This window comes from Hyperolius riggenbachi, chromosome 8, assembly GCF_040937935.1.
Source record: "Hyperolius riggenbachi isolate aHypRig1 chromosome 8, aHypRig1.pri, whole genome shotgun sequence".
Classification (NCBI taxonomy): Eukaryota; Metazoa; Chordata; class Amphibia; order Anura; family Hyperoliidae; genus Hyperolius; species Hyperolius riggenbachi.
This window is the reverse complement of record NC_090653.1, coordinates 134,026,135-134,048,309: the sequence shown is the minus strand read 5'-3', so window position 1 is coordinate 134,048,309 and position 22,175 is coordinate 134,026,135. Positions and strand designations below refer to the sequence as shown.

At 47.6% G+C, this 22,175-nt stretch overlaps 1 protein-coding gene across 3 annotated transcripts in view; it reads right to left on the bottom strand.

The window, feature by feature from the left end:
• AMMECR1 (AMMECR nuclear protein 1) overlaps positions 1-22,175 on the bottom strand; it is a 241,644-nt gene that overhangs the window by 102,682 nt on the left and 116,787 nt on the right. For all 3 annotated transcript variants that reach the window (XM_068251122.1, XM_068251121.1, XM_068251123.1), the window contains one exon: positions 18,986-19,571. In XM_068251122.1, the coding sequence (XP_068107223.1) occupies positions 18,986-19,380 (395 nt within the window). In that variant the 5' untranslated portion in view covers positions 19,381-19,571. The remainder of the gene's footprint in view (positions 1-18,985; positions 19,572-22,175) is intronic.

Genomic DNA, 22,175 nt, shown 5'->3' with positions numbered 1-22,175 from the left:
TTTTTACAGAAATATCTCTGTAAATGACAATTGTTTGATTTTTTTTTTTACACACAATTGTCCATTTACAGAGATTTCTCCCACCCAGCATGGGTATGTGTAAAAATACACCCCACAACACATTATACTACTTCTGAGTACGGCGGTACCACGTGTGACACTTTTTTGCAGCCTAGGTGCGCTAAGGGGCCCAACGTTCTATTCACAGGTCATTATGAGGCATTTGTTTTCTAGACTACTCCTCACGGTTTAGGGCCCCTAAAATGCCAGGGCAGTATAGGAACCCCACAAGTGACCCCATTTTAGAAAGAAGACACCCCAAGGTATTCTGTTAGGTGTATGGCGAGTTCATAGAAGATTTTATTTTTTGTCACAAGTTAGTGAAAAATGACACTTTGTAAAAAAAAAACAATAAAAATCTATTTCCGCTAACTTTTGACAAAAAATAAAATCTATGAACTCGTCATACACCTAACAGAATACCTTGGGGTGTCTTTTCTAAAATGGGGTCACTTGTGGGGTTCCTATACCGCCCTGGCATTTTACGGGCCCAAAACCGTGAGTAGTCTGGAAACCAAATGTCTCAAAATGACTGTTCAGGGGTATAAGCATCTGCAAATTTTGATGACAGGTGGTCTATGAGGGGGCGAATTTTGTGGAACCGGTCATAAGCAGGATGGCCTTTTAGATGACAGGTTATCTTGGGTCTGATCTGATGAATAGGAGTGCTAGGGGGGATGACAGGAGGTGATTGATGGGTGTTTCAGGGGGTGGTTAGAGGGGAAAATAGATGCAATCAATGCACTGGGGAGGTGATCGGAAGGGGGTCTGAGGGGGATCTGAGGGTTTGGCCGAGTGATCAGAAGCCCACACGGGGCAAATTAGGGCCTGATCTGATGGGTAGGTGTGCTAGGGGGTGACAGGAGGTGATTGATGGGTGTCTCAAGGTGTGATTAGAGGGGGGAATAGATGCAAGCAATGCACTGGCGAGGTGATCAGGGCTGGGGTCTGAGGGCGTTCTGAGGGTGTGGGCAGGTGATTGAGTGTCCTAGGGGCAGATAGGTGTCTAATCTGATGGGTAGCAGTGACAGGGGGTGATAGATGGGTAATTAGTGGGTGTTTAGGGTAGAGAACAGATGTAAACAATGCACTTGGGAGGTGATCTGACGTCGGATCTGCGGGCGATCTATTGGTGTGGGTGGGTGATCAGATTGCCCGCAAGGGGCAGGTTAGGGGCTGATTGATGGGTGGCAGTGACAGGGGTGATTGATGGGTGGCAGTGACGGGGTGATTGATGGGTGATTGATGGGTGATCAGTGGGTTATTACAGGGAAGAACAGATGTAAATATTGCACTGGCGAATTGACAAGGGGGGGTCTGAGGGCAATCTGAGGGTGTAGGCGGGTGATTGGGTGCCCGCAAGGGGCAGATTAGGGTCTGATCTGATGGGTAACAGTGACAGGTGGTGATAGGGGGTGATTGATGGGTAATTAGTGGGTGTTTAGGGTAGAGAACAGATGTAAACACTGCACTTGGGAGGTGATCTGACGTCGGATCTGCGGGCGATCTATTGGTGTGGGTGGGTGATCAGATTGCCCGCAAGGGGCAGGTTAGGGGCTGATTGATGGGTGGCAGTGACAGGGGGTGATTGACAGGTGATCAGGGGGATAGAGGCATACAGTACACAGGGGGGGGGGGGTCTGGGGAGAATCTGAGGGGTTGGGGGGTGATCAGGAGGGAGCAGGGGGCAGTTTAGGGAATAAAAAAAAAATTGTCGCCAGATAGTGACAGGGAGTGATTGATGGGTGATTGGGTGCAAACAGGGGTCTGGGGGGTGGGCGGGGGGGTCTGAGGGGTGCTGTGGGCGATTAGGGGGCATGTGGGGGAAATCAGTGTGCTTGGGTGCAGACTAGGGTGGCTGCAGCCTGCCCTGGTGGTCCCTCGGACACTGAGACCACCAGGGCAGGAGGCAGCCTGTATAATAGGCTTTGTATACATTACAAAGCCTATTATACAAATGGATCGGCGGATTTCTTCCTTCCTCCGCCCGCGCTGCTAAGTGGCCGGCGAGCTGGAGGCTAAATCCCCGGCGGAGGATCGCGTCACGGATGACGCGATCGCTCCGCCCATGCCCGTACAAGGACCGCCGCCTCTCGTACATGCGGCGGTCCTTGCGGGATCCACTTTCCGGCCTCCCATGTGCAGTGGGTCGATCGTTAAAGAAAACCTGTACTGACAATAAAAGTCAAAATAACCATACACAGGTCATACTTACCTCCCGTGTAGTCTACTCATCAATCTCTTTCTCCTCTTCTGCGTCCTGTTTGTCCTCTGTGATCTGTGGAATTCTCCGTCCTCCATTTGAAAATGGCCATTACCCCTTAACAGCTTTCTGGTCAGCACACTGTTAAACTGTTATATCGCCCACTTGAGCCATAGGGAAACATGGACATTACTTGGCACAGCAGTTTCCCTCTCAGCTATAACTGACAGCAACTGATAAATAACTGACAGCAACTGATATATTTCAGTTCTGACAAAATGTTGTCAGAAGTGGATGGGATCATTGTCAGATGAAAATGGTGAGCTTCTAAAAGGAACTGATGGCAAGGTAACTATGTAATGTTCATTTGAAGTTACCTCATGTGTTTATTTTAAATAATTTTACTCAGTACAGGTTCTCTTTAAAGGGAACCAGAGAGGAAGCACCCTTGTGTATTTTACCATGTATATCAGTAAGAACATTAGAGAAAACACTTACCATGCTCTCTGTTTCCTCCTCACTGCTAAAAGTGTCTGTTAACAGCAGTCACAAGAATCCCAGACTGAGCAATTAAATCTGGCTTTGCTGGGAATAATTACAGCTGAGTCATTATAGCATAGCCACAAGGGGGCAGGCTTGGGCTTGAAATAACACCACAGAAGACAGACTTAGCTATAATCTTTCTGTAGCAAAGCTAGACGGAGCAGCCTGACTTCTCAGTCGGGGATTCTTATCAGACGTGATAACAGTCAGATTACACAGAGAACAATGAAACAAAGGGCAGATTAGGTGTTTACTGTCATGTTCCCACTGATTTATAAGGTAAAATACAAGAGGGTGCTTCATCTCTGGTTCTCTTTAAGTGGTTAAAGGGGTTCTGTGAATAGATAGAAAAAAAATAAATAGTCAGCCCCCTGCAGCTGTCCTGTGCCGTCCTCCTACGATCCTCTAACACAGGGGTCAGGAACCATTTTGGCTGCGAAATCCATAAACTCCATATATTTTAATATGTAATTCCATGAGAGCCATACAACATGTTTCAAACTGGGACAGTGCGCATGCGCACCAGAGGGCTCAAGTCCCTGTTGCCATGATGTGATCCTCCGGGCAGCGAAAGTGTCAGACACCTCTTTAGGTTTTCTTGGGTTTCAGCAACATCAGCATTTTCTCCGCCAGGTGAAATACCGACTAATAGCTTGTACAATCTTGGGGGGGTTGATGCACTTTGTAGGACGAGATACCCCACTTTGGCTCAATAGGCTATCAAGTGACAGGCAGCCTATTGGGCTAATCCAAGTGCGGGGGTTTTCGTCCTACAAAGTCACTGGACCTGACAGGGTCCAGGGTGGGACAATTGGAGTGGCCGTTAGTTTTTGGAGGGAGTGCGAGTAAGTTAGCGAGTTAGCAGTAGCATGCCTACTTTGAACATTTTTCTTGCACTAATCACACTAAGCGGTGCTGCTTGAGCAGTGCAGGTTAGTTAAGCAACCTCTACTGATTTGTCTGTAAGCCAGATGTAGCAATCAGGTTCCCTACCCCTGCTCTAACGAGACGAATAGTGTGCGCTCCCGCTCGCGTTTCCAGGAGCTTACTGAGAAGTTGCAGGCTGACATGTTCTATTGCTATGCAGGAGGCGAGGCACATGCAAGAAAAGTCACGTGGCCATTGCACAGAGAACTATGCTTTCGATAAGCCAAATCACTAGGATAATCTCTGGCCGAGGCATTGGGTGACTTTGGGGGCTCCTGTACTAGATCCCCAGTAAAGGCTGTCATTATCTGCAGTCTCAGCAAAGTTTCATCTAGCGTGTGTACCAGACTTTAAAGAGAACCTGTACTGAGTAAAAATATTTAAAATAAACACATGGAGGTAACTTCAAATGAACATTGCATAGTTACCTTGCCGTCAGTTCCTCTCAGAAGCTCACCATTTTCTTCTGACAATAATCCCTTCCAGTTCTGACAATATTTTGTCAGATCTGAAATATAACAGTTGCTGTCAGTAAAATATCAGTTGCTGTCAGTTATAGCTGAGAGGAAAACTGATGTACCAGGTAATGTCCCTATGGCTCAAGTGGGCGATGTTACAGTTTAACTGTGTGCTGACCAGAAAGCTGTTATGGGTAATGGCCATTTTCAAAATGGAGGACGGAAAATTCCCTTGATCACAGTGAACAAACAGGACGCGGGACAGGAGAAAGACACTGAGGAGTAGAACACATGGAAGGTAAGTATGACTTTTGTATGCTTATTTTGAATTTGAATTTTCAGTTCAGGTTTTCTTTAAGGGCTCTTTCCAACTTAATGCGGTGGTATGCGTTCTTTCCACAGCAGTGCATTGTGAAAAAGATTTCAGTTAAAAACTGATATAGTGGGAACTGTGACATAGGAAAACATTGGTATTACATTGAAAATTAGTTTTCCTTCAGTTATAACCGAGAGTAACTGATTAAAGGGCAACGGAAGTGAAAAGACTATGGAGGCTGCCTAGTTTATTTTCTTGTAAACAATACCAGTTGCCTGGCAGCCCTGCTGGTCTGTTTGCTGCAGAAGTGTCTGAATAACACCAGAAACAAGCATACAGCTAACCATATCAGATCTGACAATGTCAGAAACAACTGATCTGCTGCAGGCTTGTTCAGGGTCTATGGCTGAAAGTATTATGCTGCAAATACACGGGTCGATCCGGCGGCCGATTAGCCGCAGGGTCGACTCCCGCTGCCTCCCCGCTCGTCCGCATGGATCGATTACCGCTCGTCGGGATCGAGCGGGCAGGGGTCGAGCAGCGTGATCGGACCAGCTGAATATTATCAGCTGGCCGATACACGGTACAGAAACGTACTGTGTATCCCCAGCATTAGAGGCAGAGGGTCAGCAGAGCTGCCAGGCAACTGGTATTGCTTAAAGTGTAACTGTTGGGCATAAAATAAAAAAATTATTTAATTTATCTGGTAAACTAGTAATAAGGATGCTAACCAGGAAATCCAAAAGTTAAAATCTCTATTACTTTTCTTGTTGATAAAATGATCATTCCCCAGTTTACCTGACTTATCTGGTACACACAAAATTTGTACACAAAAAAGAAGTTGCAGAGCATGCTGGGTTGTCCTTTTTTACTTCTGTACTTCCACTCAGACTTAATGCAGCCTGATTGGCTGAAGCCTCTTTCCCTCCTTTTTTCCCCTCTCACACCTCTCTGTTCCTCTCTTATTGGCCAATATTTCTCATGCTGACAATGCACTTTCTATAGTGAGGGTCGGGCAAATCAGACAGAGGAGACTAAGGGAGGAAATTACATCAGAATTGGCTTCAAAATATGCAAACATTCATTGCATCAAACCTATCTAGAGATTAGGAGCACACATCCGGATGTCCTCTCCTGGGACAGATGGCACATCTTACCAATCGCACAAGGGAGCTAACATAATGTATCCATGCCCACCATGCACATACCAAAGTGGCAACAGTGACAGACTGCTGTTTCGGTTTACACCTTTATCAATCTGTGCTTTCATCACCTCCCGCTGCCCGTAGTGACCTAGGCGCATGTACACAACCGGTTCATGGGGTCACTACAGACATCTGAGTAGATGACCCCATGAACCCCCCCAGCTAGAGAGTTGAGTGTTAGAGCACTGTTGTACATATCCTGCATAGGGCCCTAGGAAGAGCAGCATTAGGAGTGAGACATGTCACCGGCTCTAGATCCACCACCCTCCCAACCAGCAAAGAAAAACAAAAACAAAAAACATTACAAAGCTGTAAAACAGACAGACTGACTACACTGCCAAGCAGCACAATGTGGGAAGTGTGTAATGCCTAGTACACACGATGAGATTTTAAGGCGGATTTCCTGCCCAACTGATTATTTTCAACATGTCCAAGCTGATTTCGATCGATTTTCCATAGAAGTGAGTGGAAAAAATCGACATCAGATCGGGCATGTTGAAAATAATAATCGATCTGGCAGGAAACCTGCCTGAAAATCTCATCAGGTGTACTAGGCATTAGAATGATAAAGGTGTTCTCTGCAAGTGGATGGCACTCTCTTTTCAACTAGGCTTGCTCTGTTGTGTGGGATAGAGCTTCATTTCTTTACTTCAATCAAAGCCAAGGGGATGGCCCTTTCTGACATTATACGTAGTCAGTGACCAGGGACACAGTGCTCACAGCTTTTAGGTTTCAGGGCTGAAAACTCACTATGGCATTTTGGGATCGTTGAGTCCCAAAAACGCTTTGCTAATGAAAAGGGGGTGTGGGAGGGACCCATTAGTGCGATTGTCACAATCGCAGGTCATGCAGCATTTTGAGCGTGTTAGCGCTCAATGCAAAGTATATAAGCGCTGTACTAATTGCTTATCAAAGCGATTATGTAGCACTTTGGGGGGCAGAGCAATCACGCTGTAAATAACTAAATACTTACCCGCTATCTTGATTTCCTTCTTCTGTCTGTAGCTCCACCCCCTGAAGGAAGAGGTCACAGGCGCTTCTCTGATTGGTCCTAGAGAAGCACCTATTATCTATTCCTTTCAAAGGCCGGGGCTACGGATGGACGAAAGACACCAGTTAAGTATAATAAAGTTATTTAAAAAAAAAATAAAAGCACTGTACAATGCTTCCAATCGTCTGGAAACCGCAATCGCCCTAGGATTTTAAAGCACTCCAGCGACTCCTAGTGGGTTCCAGGACTCACTCAGAGATGGGTTGACCCCCCCTCCATACTTTAGTGAGTTAGCCCTAAATTTCTTCACTTGCGGCCAATACAGCAATATTGTAACGCCAAATTATTTGTATCTCAGCAACCATCCCTAATAAAGTCTAACAACCAGTGCAAGGGAAATAAAAACCGAGAAGCTCCTCAGAGCAACAAATCTGATTTCAGTTATTATAAAAACAACATTTCTGATTAGTAGCGCTGGACAGCTGCACAGTTTACTCCATTGTACTGGTCTTGAAAAGTCTGGCACAGCATTTTTCCCCTGCAGACATGAACTGTGGATAAGCAAGTGTAGCAGGAAGTTCTCTTTGTGTGTATCTTTTGCACTAGCTCACTCATGTCAGTTCCACTCGCGTATGTCCAGAGTACTTTCTAAATTGCTGACAAGGGTTCAGAGCACCTCTCCTACGCAGAGCGGCAGTAGCTGACCACACAGTATGAAACCCCCTACTGATCGGTGCAGCCAGCATTTCTTTCAAACCTTCTTTGACCCCCAGCATGGCGCCTGCCTTTCTCTCGCTCTCTGACCCCAACTTCATACATGTAGATTGGCCACAGCAGTAATGCACATACCTGTTCCACTGCCAGGCCCTCATCTCTTCACTAGGGCAGGTTAACATGTATTCTTGTCCCTCCAGATCCCAATGCATGTCCAGTGAGATTGCGAATCTACAGAGGGACACTGGGGCATGCACACCAGGCCGAGTGAAGAGGAGATAAGTGGGCCTGACAGTTGAACAGGTATGTGAGTTACTGCTGTGGACAATCTGCATTTAAAGTGAACCTCCGGACTAAAAATTTACTCAGCAGCATTGAAAAGGCTTGGTGTTTCTTTAACAGTTTCACAGCATCAGAACTTTGTTTTTCTTCCCAAAGCATAATTTTTAGCTGCATTTTAGCTAAGCTCCACGCATCAAAGAAAAAAAAAGCCCGGGCTTTTTTCCCCTGATGCTGTGCAGAGCATGACGGGATTTCCTATGTTATTCATGTTGCCTAGCAACTGGGAGAGGTGCTCAGGACACAGGACAGTTGGAACCGTGTCTCATGCTCCCTGTCATCTCCTTTCAACCAAAAAGATGGCTGCCATCATGAAATCAAACATTTGCCTGTTCTTTTAAAACAGTGTGGGTAAGAGATTACCTATCTATTTTAATTAACATAACTAATGTAACTTGATGACAGTATGTTTGTTTAGGCTGGATTTCCTCTTTAACCTCTTGAGGACTGTGGGCTTAAACCCCCCTAGTGACCAGGCCATTTTGTTCAAAATTGGCCACTGCAGCTTTAAGGCCAAGCTGCAGGACCGCACAACACAGCACACAAATGATTCCCACCCCCCCTTTGTCCCCACCAACAGAGCTCTCTATTGGTGGGGTCTGATCGCCCCTGCAGTGGTTATATATATATCCCTCCCAACCCCCAGGCAGTCCCTCCCACCCCCCAGGCAGCCAATAACAGCGATCGGCTGTCATAGGCTTCAGCCTATGAGAGTCGATCGCTCTCTTGTCCTCCAGGGGGACAGCCGTGTCACACGGCTGTCCCCAGTACAGCGCTACAATACAATTAAGCAGCGGTTTCGCCGTTACAGCGGTTTCGCCTGCGCGCAATCTCCTGCAAATGCAAGGCCCAGGACTTTACCCCAATCAGCGTTAGGTGGGGCTGTCGCGGCGGCCACGCCCATCGGCGTGACCCCGTCGGCAAGTGGTTAAACATGGGGTAATTTCAGGCAAGGATAGTTTATTCAGATAACATAACTTTGAGGACAGACTGCATGCTAGTATTTAAAATGACAATGAAGCGAAAATAAACTTACGAGAATAAATTGTATGTGTAGTATAGTTAATAAAACAGTAGTAAAGTAATATATATTTTCAGTTACCATATATGGCTTTATTTATAAGCTTTATTTATAACATGCATCAGATTGTCACAGTTGCAGTTTAGAATCCACACTATTTTAAGATGGAAAACTAATGACCCTTTGAACTTTCCTGCAGTAAAAATCTTACCTCAAGCTGTCCCTAACTGTTTCTTGGCTGTTTAATGCCTGGTACACAGCACGTAATTTCCCATCAGATAGACGGGTCGAATTGGTAATTTCTAACAAATCTGATCGCTTTTCTAAACTACTTTCCGATGACTTCTATAACAAATCAAGCAGAAAAATTATCGGATATCAGATCAGCCCTGTCGGAAATCATCATTTTGACCCATAAGCTCTTCAGAAAACTGAACTGACTTCAACTGATGTCAACAAGTTTGCAGAAGATCTTTTGCATAGATATTTGTCAGTATTTTAACTCTTCTTGTACTGGAAAACAAAGTGACTTCACATAATTTCTAGTATGTGTATCTCATATCACGTTCACTTTAAAGGGAATCCGAGGTGAGAGGGATAAGGAGGCTGCCATATTTATTTCCTTTTAAACAAAACCAGTTGCCTGGCTGTCGTCCTGATCCTTGTCTAATACTTTTAGCCTTAGCCCCTGAACAAGCATGCAGATCAGGCACTCTGACTCAGCTGTCTCAGGTTTTACTGGATTAGCCATATGCTTGTTCCAGGTTTTTGACCAGGGCTGTGGAGTCAGAGTAATTTTGGTACCTGGAGTCGGAGGTTTCATAAACTGAGGAGTCTGAGTATTTTTGATCCAAATCCATAGCCTTTGTTAGAAATTAGACTAAGGAGTCGGAGGAGCTGAGAAGTCGGAGCAATTTTGGGTATCTGGGAGTCGGAGGTTTCATAAACTGAGGAGTCAGAGTTGGATGATTTTTGTACCGTCTCCACAGCCCTGGTTTTGACTCCGGTACTATTTATGCCTGAAGATCAACAGGGCTGTCAGGCAACTGGTAAGGTTTACAAGGAAATAAATAGCTGCCTCCATACCCCTCTCACCTTGGGTTTCCTTTAAGGTTGAGAGTGAATGGCTTTGAAGTAAAATGACACCTTAAAATATACAAAAAAAATAGGTGCCACTGTTTTGCATTCCAGTAGAAGTAATTGGTTAACAGAAACACTTTCCAGAATTTGCTGCTGACAACCAGCCCTTCACCCAGGATGACCTCTAAAGTACAGCATAAACAAGCAAACTGGTAGCAATCCCCTCACACTTACACAATCTTAAAGCAAGTTAAGGTGCCTGGTGAATTATGCAACAATCCGGGTAGAACCATCAGCAGGACGACTGAAATACAGTTTCACAAATGCTCTAAGACGGAGATTTGAATAAGGCAAATTTTCAAGCCCTAATTCAGCTGCCTATTTTAATGTTAATAGTATATTAGCATGAATTCACAATTCACATTTTCTCCATTTACACACCTATTTTTGTAATAACCATTTACATTAACTGGTTGTTTCATGCTTTATAATATATCTCCTGTTAATGTGCACCTGACGAGGAAAAAAAAAAAGTTATACATACCTGGGGCTTCCTCCTGCCCCTTTCAAGCTGATCAGTCACTCATCTTGACCCTCCTGTAGCCAGCCCAGTAATTCCGCCAGTCAGCGCAGTCCGGCCGCATGCTGCCCCATTGCGCACCTATGGTTGCAGGTGCAGAACTGATGGCGAAGCAAGCGCGATGGTAAAATAGCGGAATTACCAGGCAGCCTAGTGGAGGATCCAGGCGGCGTGGGAAAAAGGCGATGGACAGATTAGCCTGAAGGTGGCTGGAGGATGCCCCAGGTATGCACAAATTTTTTTTTTCTCTCATCTCAGGTGCACTTCACCATCTGCTAGGATTAATAGAATTAGTTAATGAGAATATAAAATAATTTGGAGTTGATGCAAGATTATGCAAAAATATGCAACTTGAAAACAAATCATTTGAATTTCAACTTGGAGTTGATTCAATTGGCTAATTTTAAGCTGCATAAATAACTGGCACAATTCTGCATCAGCTATGCTTTCTCCTAGCCCACACATAAATGGTGAATTTCTCCCAGCCCGCGCGGGAGGGGCACTGCGCCTCCCTCCTCAGCCCGCGCGGGAGGGGCACTGCGCCTCCCTCCTCAGCCCGCGCGGGAGGGGCACTGCGCCTCCCTCCTCAGCCCGCGCGGGAGGGGCACTGCGCCTCCCTCCTCAGCCCGCGCGGGAGGGGCACTGCGCCTCCCTCCTCAGCCCGCGCGGGAGGGGCACTGCGCCTCCCTCCTCAGCCCACGCGGGAGGGGCACTGCGCCTCCCTCCTCAGCCCGCGCGGGAGGGGCACTGCGCCTCCCTCCTCAGCCCGCGCGGGAGGGGCACTGCGCCTCCCTCCTCAGCCCGCGCGGGAGGGGCATCAGCTATGCTCTTAGCCAGCACCCTGCCTCCCATCAGCCCGCAGGGGAGGGGCATCGCACCTCCCTTTCCAGCCCGCACAGGAGGGGTACTGCACCTTCCGTCTTAGCTCGCATGGGAGAGGCACCAGCTATGCACTCTTAGCCGGCACGGAAGGGGGCACCACGCCTCCCCTCAGCCCCCACGGGAGAGACACCAGCAATGCACTCTTAGCCTGCACGGCAGGGGAACCGCGCCTCCCCTCTCAACCCGCATAGGAGTGGCACCGAGCCACCGCTCTTAGCTTGCACGGGAGGGACACCAGCTATGCTTTCTCTTAGCCCACATAGGAGAAGCACCGTGCATCATCCCACAAGGGGAGGTACACCTTGCCTCCACATATACATACACACTCTGTATGTATGCATCTCTTAGCCCGCATAGGAGGGGCACCACACCTCCCCTCTTAGGCCACACGGGTGGGGCACAGGGCCTCATCCCGCAAAGGGAGATGCACCTTGCCGCCTCATATACGTACGTACGTACGTACCTACCTCTCTTACAAGGGCAGTATTCTCCCCAGGCTATTTTAGCCAGGTGCTCCACCAGGCTAGTTTTGGTGACCACCCGGCTGTCATTGGCTCACCTCCTGCCATACTATAAGCGGACTTGTGCAGAGAAGCACCGGCCCTGCATTCTATCATCTTGCCCCACCCGGCTACTTTTTCATGCCACGCGGCTGGGAAATAATGTCTGGGGAGAACACTGAAGGGGAGGGGCCAATGAGCATTCTCTTAGCCCACAAGGGAGGGGACCACAGTGCCTTCTTTTACATCATGGATGTCAACCCCTCGTCATCTTATGGTATAAAGCAGGGTATGATTGCCCCTCTTACCTAGAGGTGCACTTCATGTCAGCTTTTTCGCTGAAGGAGAGCTTCCTTTGCTTCTGTTAAAAAAAAAAACTGAAGCCAGTTGGAACCGCAAAGAGAAAAACAAGTCTCAGTAGAGGACAGCCTCTGGAAGTTCCAGAGGCTTCTCCAATGCTCTTCACCCCACGGCTGCTTGACGGCACCCTCTTCTTCATGGCTGTGCTCAGGTGCAGCTGTTCTGCCCAGGCTAAGTATGACCCGCACAGCAGCATGGAGGAGAAAGCAGTGCACGAGTGGCATTGTGCTACTGCGCGAGCCATATTTGCACCTGCAGTGTGGCTGTGCTCGTACATGGTTGGAAGAGCGGCCGCAAGAACATTTTTGATGAGCCCTTGTCTAATACTTTAAGAGGTGGGGTTGAGGAGGATGGGTGTAAGCCTCTATCCAGAGACTTCCCGCTACTGAGGCAAGTATTCAATTTCCTTTTCCCACTTCAGGTACCCACTAACAATCACTTAAAAGAAACCCAGGTGTAAAACCTTTGGTGGCTGCCATATTTATTGCCATTTAAAAACGTACCAGTTGCCTGGCAGTCCTGCTGATCTGTCCGGTCAGTGGGGTCTAAATCACACACTTGAGAAAAGGCTATAGCTAATCTTGTCAGATATCAGACATCTGATCAGCATGCTTATTCAGGGTCTATGGCTAAAAGTATTAAGCCCCATCTACACTATGATTCTTTGTGCGATTCGATTACGATTCTATTCACGATCCGATTAAATCAGACATGTTCGATCGGGATTCGATTCAATTCTATTTGCCATTGTTTTGCAATGGCAAACCGAAATTGAATAGAATCCTGATCGGACATGTCGGATTTAATAGAATCGTAATCAAATCGCACAAAGAACAGTTTCGCATAGATTGGGCTTTAGAGGCAGAGGATCAGCAGGACAGCCACACAATGTGCAGTATTTAAAAGTAAATACACAGGTCAGCCACCATATCCTTCTCACTTTGGTTTCCTTTACCACATTACGGTAAAGGAACTTGCTAACATACATCAGCTTTGGATACTGAGCCTTTTCATCCAGCTCACATTAAACTAGACTCAGACTTTACTTGAACTGTTTATAAAACAAAATTAAAAAAGGGACATTATAATTATAAAAAGACATGTGAAGCACTTATGCCTATAGCAGTTTTCTAAATAAAGCGTAATTTCAGCTCATCATAAAACCACTATTGTCATGTGCAGCTCCCTACAATGTATGTATAGACTTACAGCATTTTAAACAGAAATGAATTCCACAGCCAAAGAACATGAATAGGACCTATTAGATTACATGGCAGTTTTACACACAGTCCAATTAGTACTGTCACAAATGTGGATCTAGGTTAGCTATATCAACCCAGCTTCTTACAATGTGTGTTTCCAGTGATCCTTAGCTTAAGATTTCTGCTCCAGGCTTTTCCCTTCTCTGATGTTTCCTTTAATGCCCCCTCCCTTTTCTCCTGCCATAATGTCAACAAACATTCAGTACCATGTAGTTAAGCAGCTCCCCTCCCCATCGCTATGCCTGCGCTAGACAAAACAATCCCTAGCTCTGCTTCACCATCAACCCAGATACCACCACGTGCTGCCTTCTCAGACCACAAAAGAATATTTTTATTTTACAACTTTTAAAACAACTAAAAATCAGCTAAGTCTCTGTTCTTCAGCTCTAAACAATCCATGGGTGTGAACTAAACTGCTGCTGTTAGATTCAGTAAGAAGAGCAACAGTGGCCTAGCATGGAAACAAAGCATCACATTGCTATTGTGAAGGAATCCATGAAAGCGAAGTATTATAGACTGCATGGAAGCAGTGTACTCTTGCCTATGTAAAAGTGATTCAGAGTAGCTGCTGCTTTTATACGGTTAGCAAGGTTCACACTACTAGACCTAAAAACTGCCCATTTTCTGGAACAGAGATTAGTTTCCTTTAACATATAGTATGTTTGCTGCCTATCTATAAGATCTGTTTAGACATCATTCTATTTATCTATTGTCTCATCGCAGCACTAAAGGTGGCCATACACTGGTCAATTTGCCTGATCTGATCAGAGAGGTATCATATGGCTGCCTTTACTGCAAACAGATTGTGAATAGATTTCAGCATGAAACCGATTCACCATCTGTGAAGCTGCCGCTGCTGTCCGCGCCCCCCCCCCCCCGCGCATACATCACCTGATCCGGCCGGCGCGAGTCCCCCGGTCTCCGATGTCTTCTCCGCTCTGGGCTCCAGTTTCACTGTACTTCCTGTCCGGGGAAGTTTAAACAGTAGAGGGCGCTCTACTGTTTAAACTTCCTGCCGGGTCAGGAAGAAGTGAAGCCTGCCGGACTCGGAGCCCAGCGTGGAGAAGAAGCAGCGGTGACAGCAGGGACTCGCGCCGGCCGGATCTGTTAATGTATTGCCACTAGCGGTCGTCGGGCATTAAAACGCCGCTATCGAAGCACTCCCGACCCGCCGGCGATCGAGCGAAATCTTCCGCACGGACAGGGACGGGAATGAGCGATTACGGACGGAAATCGATCGTTCGGTCAGCGTATGCGCAACGATTTCACAGCCGATTCGATCACAGTGATCGAATCGGCTGTATATCGGCAGGAAAATCGGTAAGTGTATGGGCCCCTTAAGTCCCAGCTTGTATGACACCTTACACTACGTATGCTAAAAGGTGCAATGGAAGTATATAGAACAGGGTTGTAGAGTCGGTCCAAAAATCCTCCAACAACTCAGATTATGATTCCACCATCCAACTCAGACTCCTCTAATTTGCACATAACAGCCTCGTTGATTGAAAGTATTGAACATAAAGGGCATTTTAATATTGCCAAAGCTTGGGAATGTTAAAGCTATATAAAGAAGGCATCTGCTTTTGGGAACTGAAAGCTCCTGGCCAGGAAGCCGACACTATCCTCTCGGTCATCCCGGTCTGTCCTTGTCATGGCGAGTGCCCAAGCATGTTGTCTGTATACCAAGATTCACTGAAGCCCTATACCAGCCAGGATACAATGTGTAGCCCTACCACCTTGCAGTAAAAGGTAGAGGTTGCCAAACCAACATAACGACGCTGAGGAGACGCGGTTGCTAACCTATAGGCTAGCAATGTGTTCTGGCATGAGACTGGGGTTTCAAGGAGTCATCACAGCAATATTATGTTCCCCCGATCTACTTACCTGGGGCTTACTCCAGCCCCTTGCAGCTGACACACTCCACAGCTCCGCTCTCAGCCGCTGGCACAGGGCCCCTGCACGGTGTAGAGGCCGACCTCAATCAAGCCCACGTTGTCCACAGCATACTGCACAGGCGCAGAACTACTGTGCCTGCACAGTACACCGTGGACTCGATTTACAGAGGCACAGGCGCAGTAGAGGAGGTCGGCCTCTGCACACAGTGCGGACCCCGGGCTGGCGGCTGCTATCGGAGATGCGGCATGGGACAAGTAAGCTGCAAGGGGCTGGAGGAAGCCCCAGGTAAGTAGATCTAGACCCTGGACAAGCATGCAGCAGATCAGGTATTTCTGACTGTCAGATCTGACAAGATTTGCTGCATGCTTGTTTCTGGTGTGAATCAGACACTAGTGCAGCCAAAAAGACCATAAGTGCTGTCAGGCAATTGGTATTATTTAAAAGAAAGAAATATGGTAGCCTCCATATCCCTCTTATAACAGTTGTCCTTTAAGTGTATCCAAGGTGAACCTCGTTTCAAAAGGCGGAAACTTACCCAAGAGGGAAGCTTCTGGAGCCTGTAGAGACTTACTACGCCATCCTCCAGACCTCCGTTGCCACTTGCAGATCACCAAAAGAAATCAGACAAGAGCTTGGTGGGTTTAAGATCTGGACCACACACTCTTCATGAATAAAGCACAGCCACGCCTGCGTCGTAAGCGAGTCCGTACTACTGGCCAGGCATGGCTGTGAAGAGGATGCATGCAGAGGAGTGTGGGTCCAGATCTTCCAGAAAGTCCTGTTGCGCATCAGTGGTGCGAGGACACAGGAAGCTTCTACAGGATGCAGAGGCTTCCCCCTTAGGCAAGTACAGGTTTTTTTTTAACCCAAGGTTCACCTCGGGATAACTCTAGGGCTGTAAGCATGGAAGCCATTCACAGAGAATGTGTGGACTCTTTGGATCTGAGAGAGTATTACGAAAAACCTCTGTAGACAGATGCAAGAGCCTGAGCACACCAGAGCATCGTTGCACCAATAACAGCAACATGAATCAGTGTGCAATATACAGGGAAAGAGAGTGCATAGATAGCATAGTCTAAGGTCACACTGATGTGCTGTACAACAGTGTGCTCTGATAATGCACTGCTACATGTCTATCTGCAACACAATACTGTCCCTCTAAATGTAAATGAATTGAGGCAGCACTGTAAAATAGCAACACAGGTACCACGAGTCTCTCCAAGGATATTGTCACACTGAATACATTGCAATGGATAATACCATCGCATCTCAATGTAACAATGATATTTTTATGGTAAGCCCAGCCAGGATCTTCTCAGAGTAATGCACAGCATGCTGTGCATTTACCGGACGCTTACAGTGGCAGTGAAGAGATACTTTCATTGTACTGTAAGGTCGCACCGCAGGTCTAATTCGCAATGCGATTTTTCGATGTGAAAGGACCCTACAACACACGGCCACTTTCATTGCAGAGCAACAGAAACGAGTGCTCAGTGATTATTATCACAGAACATAGATTCGGGGACCCAGATGCACACCACTGCTGTGAAAAAGTACCAAGGGCTCAACTCTAAGGCTGCTTACACACTAAGACGTTACAGTCGCACGTTCGTGCAGCCTGTAACGCTCCCCCAACGCACAGCAATGTAACACAAGTGGGCTGTTCACACTGCCCACGTTGCGTTACATGTACCGCTGCACGTTCTTCCGAAAGTGTAGCATACTGTAGCGTTACAGTGGCTTAAGCCGCGTTAGACTGTTTGCACATGCTCAGTCATGTTGGGGAGGAGCGGAGAGCGGCCAAGCACATGGCTAATTAATATTCACTGCACGTTGTGACGTGCAGTGTTTACTTCCTGGTGCAGCCGCTCTGTGCGGCGATTGGCCAGCGGGACCGCGTGATGCCGCATGCGTCCAAGAGCACGCATCACGGACGCCAGAGAGCTGCACAACGCGGCTCACTCTGACGCCCACATCGAAGAGCAAGTTATGCGACCTTAACGTAGCACCTAACGCAACGTCTTGGTGTGCAAGTAGCCTAAAGGAATAGTTCTCTGGAACCCACCAATAAAATGCACCTTAGCTTGCACTTGATACAGAGAATGAATGGACTTGTTCTCCTCTTGCCCAAGGCACATCATGAGTACTACTTTTTGCTACTCACATATAAAATCTCCACCACCTTCTGGCAAAGACCATTTCAGATTGTAAGCTGGCAAGGGCAGGGCTCTCTCCCTTTTTGTGTCTTCGAATTCATTATACAGTTTATTCATCAAGTTACTTTGATCGCTGGCATAAATCATGTATTTTCTCCCATTTTTGTATATTGGTGTACCCCATTGTCAGTATTACATACCCCATGTTCATTTCTTACTTTGTACAGCACCACGGAATATGTTGGTGCTTTATAAATCAAAAAATGGTTGCTGAGGTGCACACCTCTAGTTCAGCAATGAGCTGAAGGGAATACATTAAGGTCCGTCGTTGCCTCCAGTCCGGCGTGTGAATTTAGTCAATTCCCTCCAATTATGCTACATACACCCTTGATAACAGCAACCCTAAACTGTCAGCATTGCCTCAAGTGTTGGTTTAGAAATGATTGCTATACACATGCTCAGCTGCTCTGTGTGGAGCAGCCTGTTCTGTTCTATACAGAGGACAAGCAGAACAATAGTGGATCAGGCGAATGCAACCCAACACTGCTATCACTAATGTTGGACGCCAATACGTTAATTTTTTTCACCTGAAATGATTATGAAAAAACCACTGAGCAACAAAAGTCTGGTGTTTGCACATTGCTTTAATGCAAATGTGGGATAATCTCCCAGCTCCTCACAGGCCAGTCAGCTTTACATGAGGAATGTAAACAACATCCAATGCAAACTGAAAAAAAAGTATATTGTACTGCATAGTGAACAGCCCGGAAACACTGTTGGCGAAATGCAAGACGACATGGAACATTCATATCGTGCTTTTCTCCCGACGGACTCAAAGCACTTGAGCTGCAGCCACTAGGAGTGTTCAGTAGGCAGTAGCAGTGTTAGGGAGTCTTACCCAAAGACTCCTTACTGAATAGGTGCTGGCTTACTGAAGATGAAGAGACATGATTCCAACCCTGTCTCAGAGGACGAGCCCTTAACCAGTACATTATCCAGCCAAATGCAAGAAACAGGAAACTATTCAATGTTTTAAAAACAGTCTTTGTCAATTAAGATGTCCAGCCAATGCCAACTAGCAGCTTATATCCCTGTCAAATTAAATTTGCCAATAATTGCTGGCCATATACTATACAATCGGCACTGCGATCGCCATCATCAACATACTATATTTTGCTATGTCATACGCAAATATCCACTGAAATTTTTACCCAATGACACGTTTTTGTCTAATCAAATGTCTAATTAGGCAGAATGAAAAAAATAATGTACTATACAGTGAATGGCCAGCTTTAGACTAGAGACTACACTTAGCCTGCAGTGCTTGATACTCTTTTCTGAAGTCCCCCACACTACTCTGTGCAGTAATCAGCAGCAACAAGTTTCAGTTTTCTACAATGAGATGTGAGCCAGGCTAGTGCTCTGGCAAGGGCCGTACATGGAGTCTGCACTGAGCATGCTGGGTGATAATCCTCTGAGCCGGTGCACTTACTATGGGTCATTGGTGAAGCGAGGGGTGCGGGGCGGCTGGTAGCCGTACAGGTGGCAATACAGAACATCGAAGCAAAAGCAGCACATCTCCGCAGACACCACCATCTTGCGTGAGCCTGGACTCAGGCTGGAGCCGCAGCTCGGAGAAAGAGTCCCGCAGCCCGGGGATAGGCTGTTCCCGCAAACCAGGCCGTTCACCCGGCTGCTTCCCCCGGGCCCGCTCCCGGAGCCTCCAAGTCCCAGCTCCGCCCCGCGGCACTGGCTCTCTCCGCTGCAGTGCGGGTTCCCCGGGCCCCCGGTGCCAGACGGCGGAGAGCTGGACAGTTTCTGCTTCTTCACTCCGCAGCAGCCCGCCGCCATCTTGGAACAGTCTCCCACGCACCGCTTCCGACCCATGCTCCGGGCGTCCTCCTCCTGTGCGTGGTGACGTCCAGACGCCCGGGCTTCGTAGCTCCGCCTGCTACTGTCTATCAGGCAAATAATGGATCCACCCACTGCCTCCTCGAGTGTGGTTATTGGTGAGTGGGGAAGTGTCAGACACGCCCCCTCCTCCTCCTTTGGTCGGTTGACAGACAAGCGTGGAGATCCTGCAGAGGGAGACACAGAGGGGGATAGGGGGTCAGTGTAATCAGCTGGCAGCATCTACAAGGCAACCATTTCATTCATATAACATAGTTATGCGGTTTATCAACCTCTGGCCAATGTATACTACTGAGCGAACCACTGTGCACTAATATACATTTAGTAACAGCTTCTGCTGGCTTTACAGGGACTACCTCAAGCATGCAAGAATATGACATTTGATGCCAGCATGATATTATATATGGCAAAAGGATATGACATCTGATGCCAGCAGCATGATATTATGTATCGCAAAAGGATATGATATATCGCAGACCGTTTATGGCCAAGTAAAGATAGCACCTGCTAACCCATCCCCCCGCCTCCTAGAGCAGGGTAGTATTGCTGTAATCCACCACAGAGTTGTAGTTACAGAGCCAAGGGCCCCAGTTCAGATTTTATTATGACTATTCTTTGAATTGTATGTAGTAATCACATGATACAGACCGCCAAAACTTACTTTTTAGCTCAGTTAGTGTGTGAAAGAGATGTGAGCAAAGGAAAAGTGTATGGTTACCATACTAAGCACATATGGATGTGATAATTACTGCCACAGCATCAAGTAAAAGCAAATGCACAAAATGGGTTCTAGCTCTAATGGGGCTTGGGACAAAAGTAACTTGGGGTCCACCTGTCCACATTCACCACCACCAACGTCGCTGAAATACCCCCGATCTCCCTCTGACTAAATGGCCAGCTGTGCTCCCCAGTCTTAGGCAGTCTCCCCCAGTGTCCATAGCCAGAAATGTCCCACAGGATTAGATAGCCCCCCTTCCAGTATAGATAGCCAGAAGTGCACCCGTTTTAGATAGTCACCCCCCAATATAGATAGCTAGATGTTCTCCACTAGCACAGTCACAGCTTCCTCTCTGACTCCTCCAGCGGTGCAGTAATGAGAGGTGCCACTAGAGGGCGGCAGAGAGCAGATGCTGAACTGTGCAAACTGGAGAGGACTAAGGGCCCATTTCCACTAGCGTGGAAACCGGGCCAAATTCAGTTTCCCCGCAGGCAAATCTCATGGGGAAACTCTGCCATATGAAATAATGGCACCGCCGTCCGAATCACTTGCCCTAGCGATTCGTCCGACATTGCCATCCTTTCCCGTGTGGCAGGCAGTGAATCCCATAGCCATGCATGGCACAGCTTCTGAGGCTCGTCTGCGTACCCGCAGACCAGGGACTGCTGCTGCACATTTCGCAGCCTTGTGTGGCGGCTAGTGGAAACGTAGCCTTAAAGTGAACCTAAAGTCACCCGAAAAAAATGAGATTAACTCACCTGGGGCTTCCCTCAGCCCCCTGCAGACGATCGGTGCCCTCGCAGCTCCGCTCCGATGTCCCAGGACCCGCCGGCGAGCACTTCCGGTTTGGCCGTCACCGGCCGACAGGCATGGGAACGCGAGTGATTGTTCGCGTTCCCAGCCTGTATATCGCCCCCTATGCTGCTATTGCGGTCTCCTGGCCGCAATAGCAGCATAGGGGGCGATATACAGGCTGGGAACGCGAACAATCACTCGCGTTCCCATGCCTGTCGGCCGGTGACGGCCAAACCGGAAGTGCTCGCCGGCGGGTCCTGGGACATCGGAGCGGAGCTGCGAGGGCACCGATCGTCTGCAGGGGGCTGAGGGAAGCCCCAGGTGAGTTAATCTCATTTTTTTCGCGTGACTTTAGGTTCACTTTAAGCTCTTATCACACTTGTTCCTAAACCACGTGTGGCCAGCAGGAGCAGATAGTATAGTGTCCACTCCGATGGTCCGTCGAGGTGTGGCTGGAGACCGGGGCGGATGTGCTCTCCCATAGGCTATATGGGGGAATGCATCTGCCCAGAGGCGTCTGAGCCATTAGGCAGCTATACATTCTTGCCTAGGGCGACAGGAGGAGGGAAGGGCGACAGGAGGAGGGAAGGGCACTGCTGAACTGAGTAGTGAGAGGAGAAATGCCTCTCAACTCACTCAGGTATCAGGTTACACAGCAGCAGCAGCAGTGCCTGACTCATGACTGATTTACTGACTGATTCATTCATTTCCTTCAGCTCAATGATTCAAAGAACCACAGTAATGAATGAGTCAGTGAGAGAAGGCACTCATCCTAGTCAGGGATCCGAGTACAGCATGAGCTCCTGAGATTCATTCAGTCCCTCTCTCTGCAACTGGTAACTGCATGGAAGTAGAAACTGTAGCAGCCAGGCATTGACTGCCCCCCAGGCCACCTTTCATTCAGTGATTTAGGGTAGGTCCTGTGTCTGCTGTATTCAGGTTTGTTGTTGTAAGGCATTGTAAAACACTAGACTAGCTGATAAAAGTGCAATTAGAGGGCAGGAAAGCTGGTAAATATACACAGCATGATGCAGAGGTGGGTCCATGGGAAAAAATTTGTCTGGTCTCTCCCCATTGTTAAAATGACTGCATGTGCAGATAAGGTGTTAAACAGGTTGAAAAATTTTGACATTCCCTAGACTCCAGGAGGGCTGCTTTCTGACTTGTGTTGGAGACTGGCAGGGACAGCAGTCCTATTACCAGCAACTAGCTTCTGTGTTGAGAAAACGCAGAAAAGCCGCCGCATGTACTCAGAACA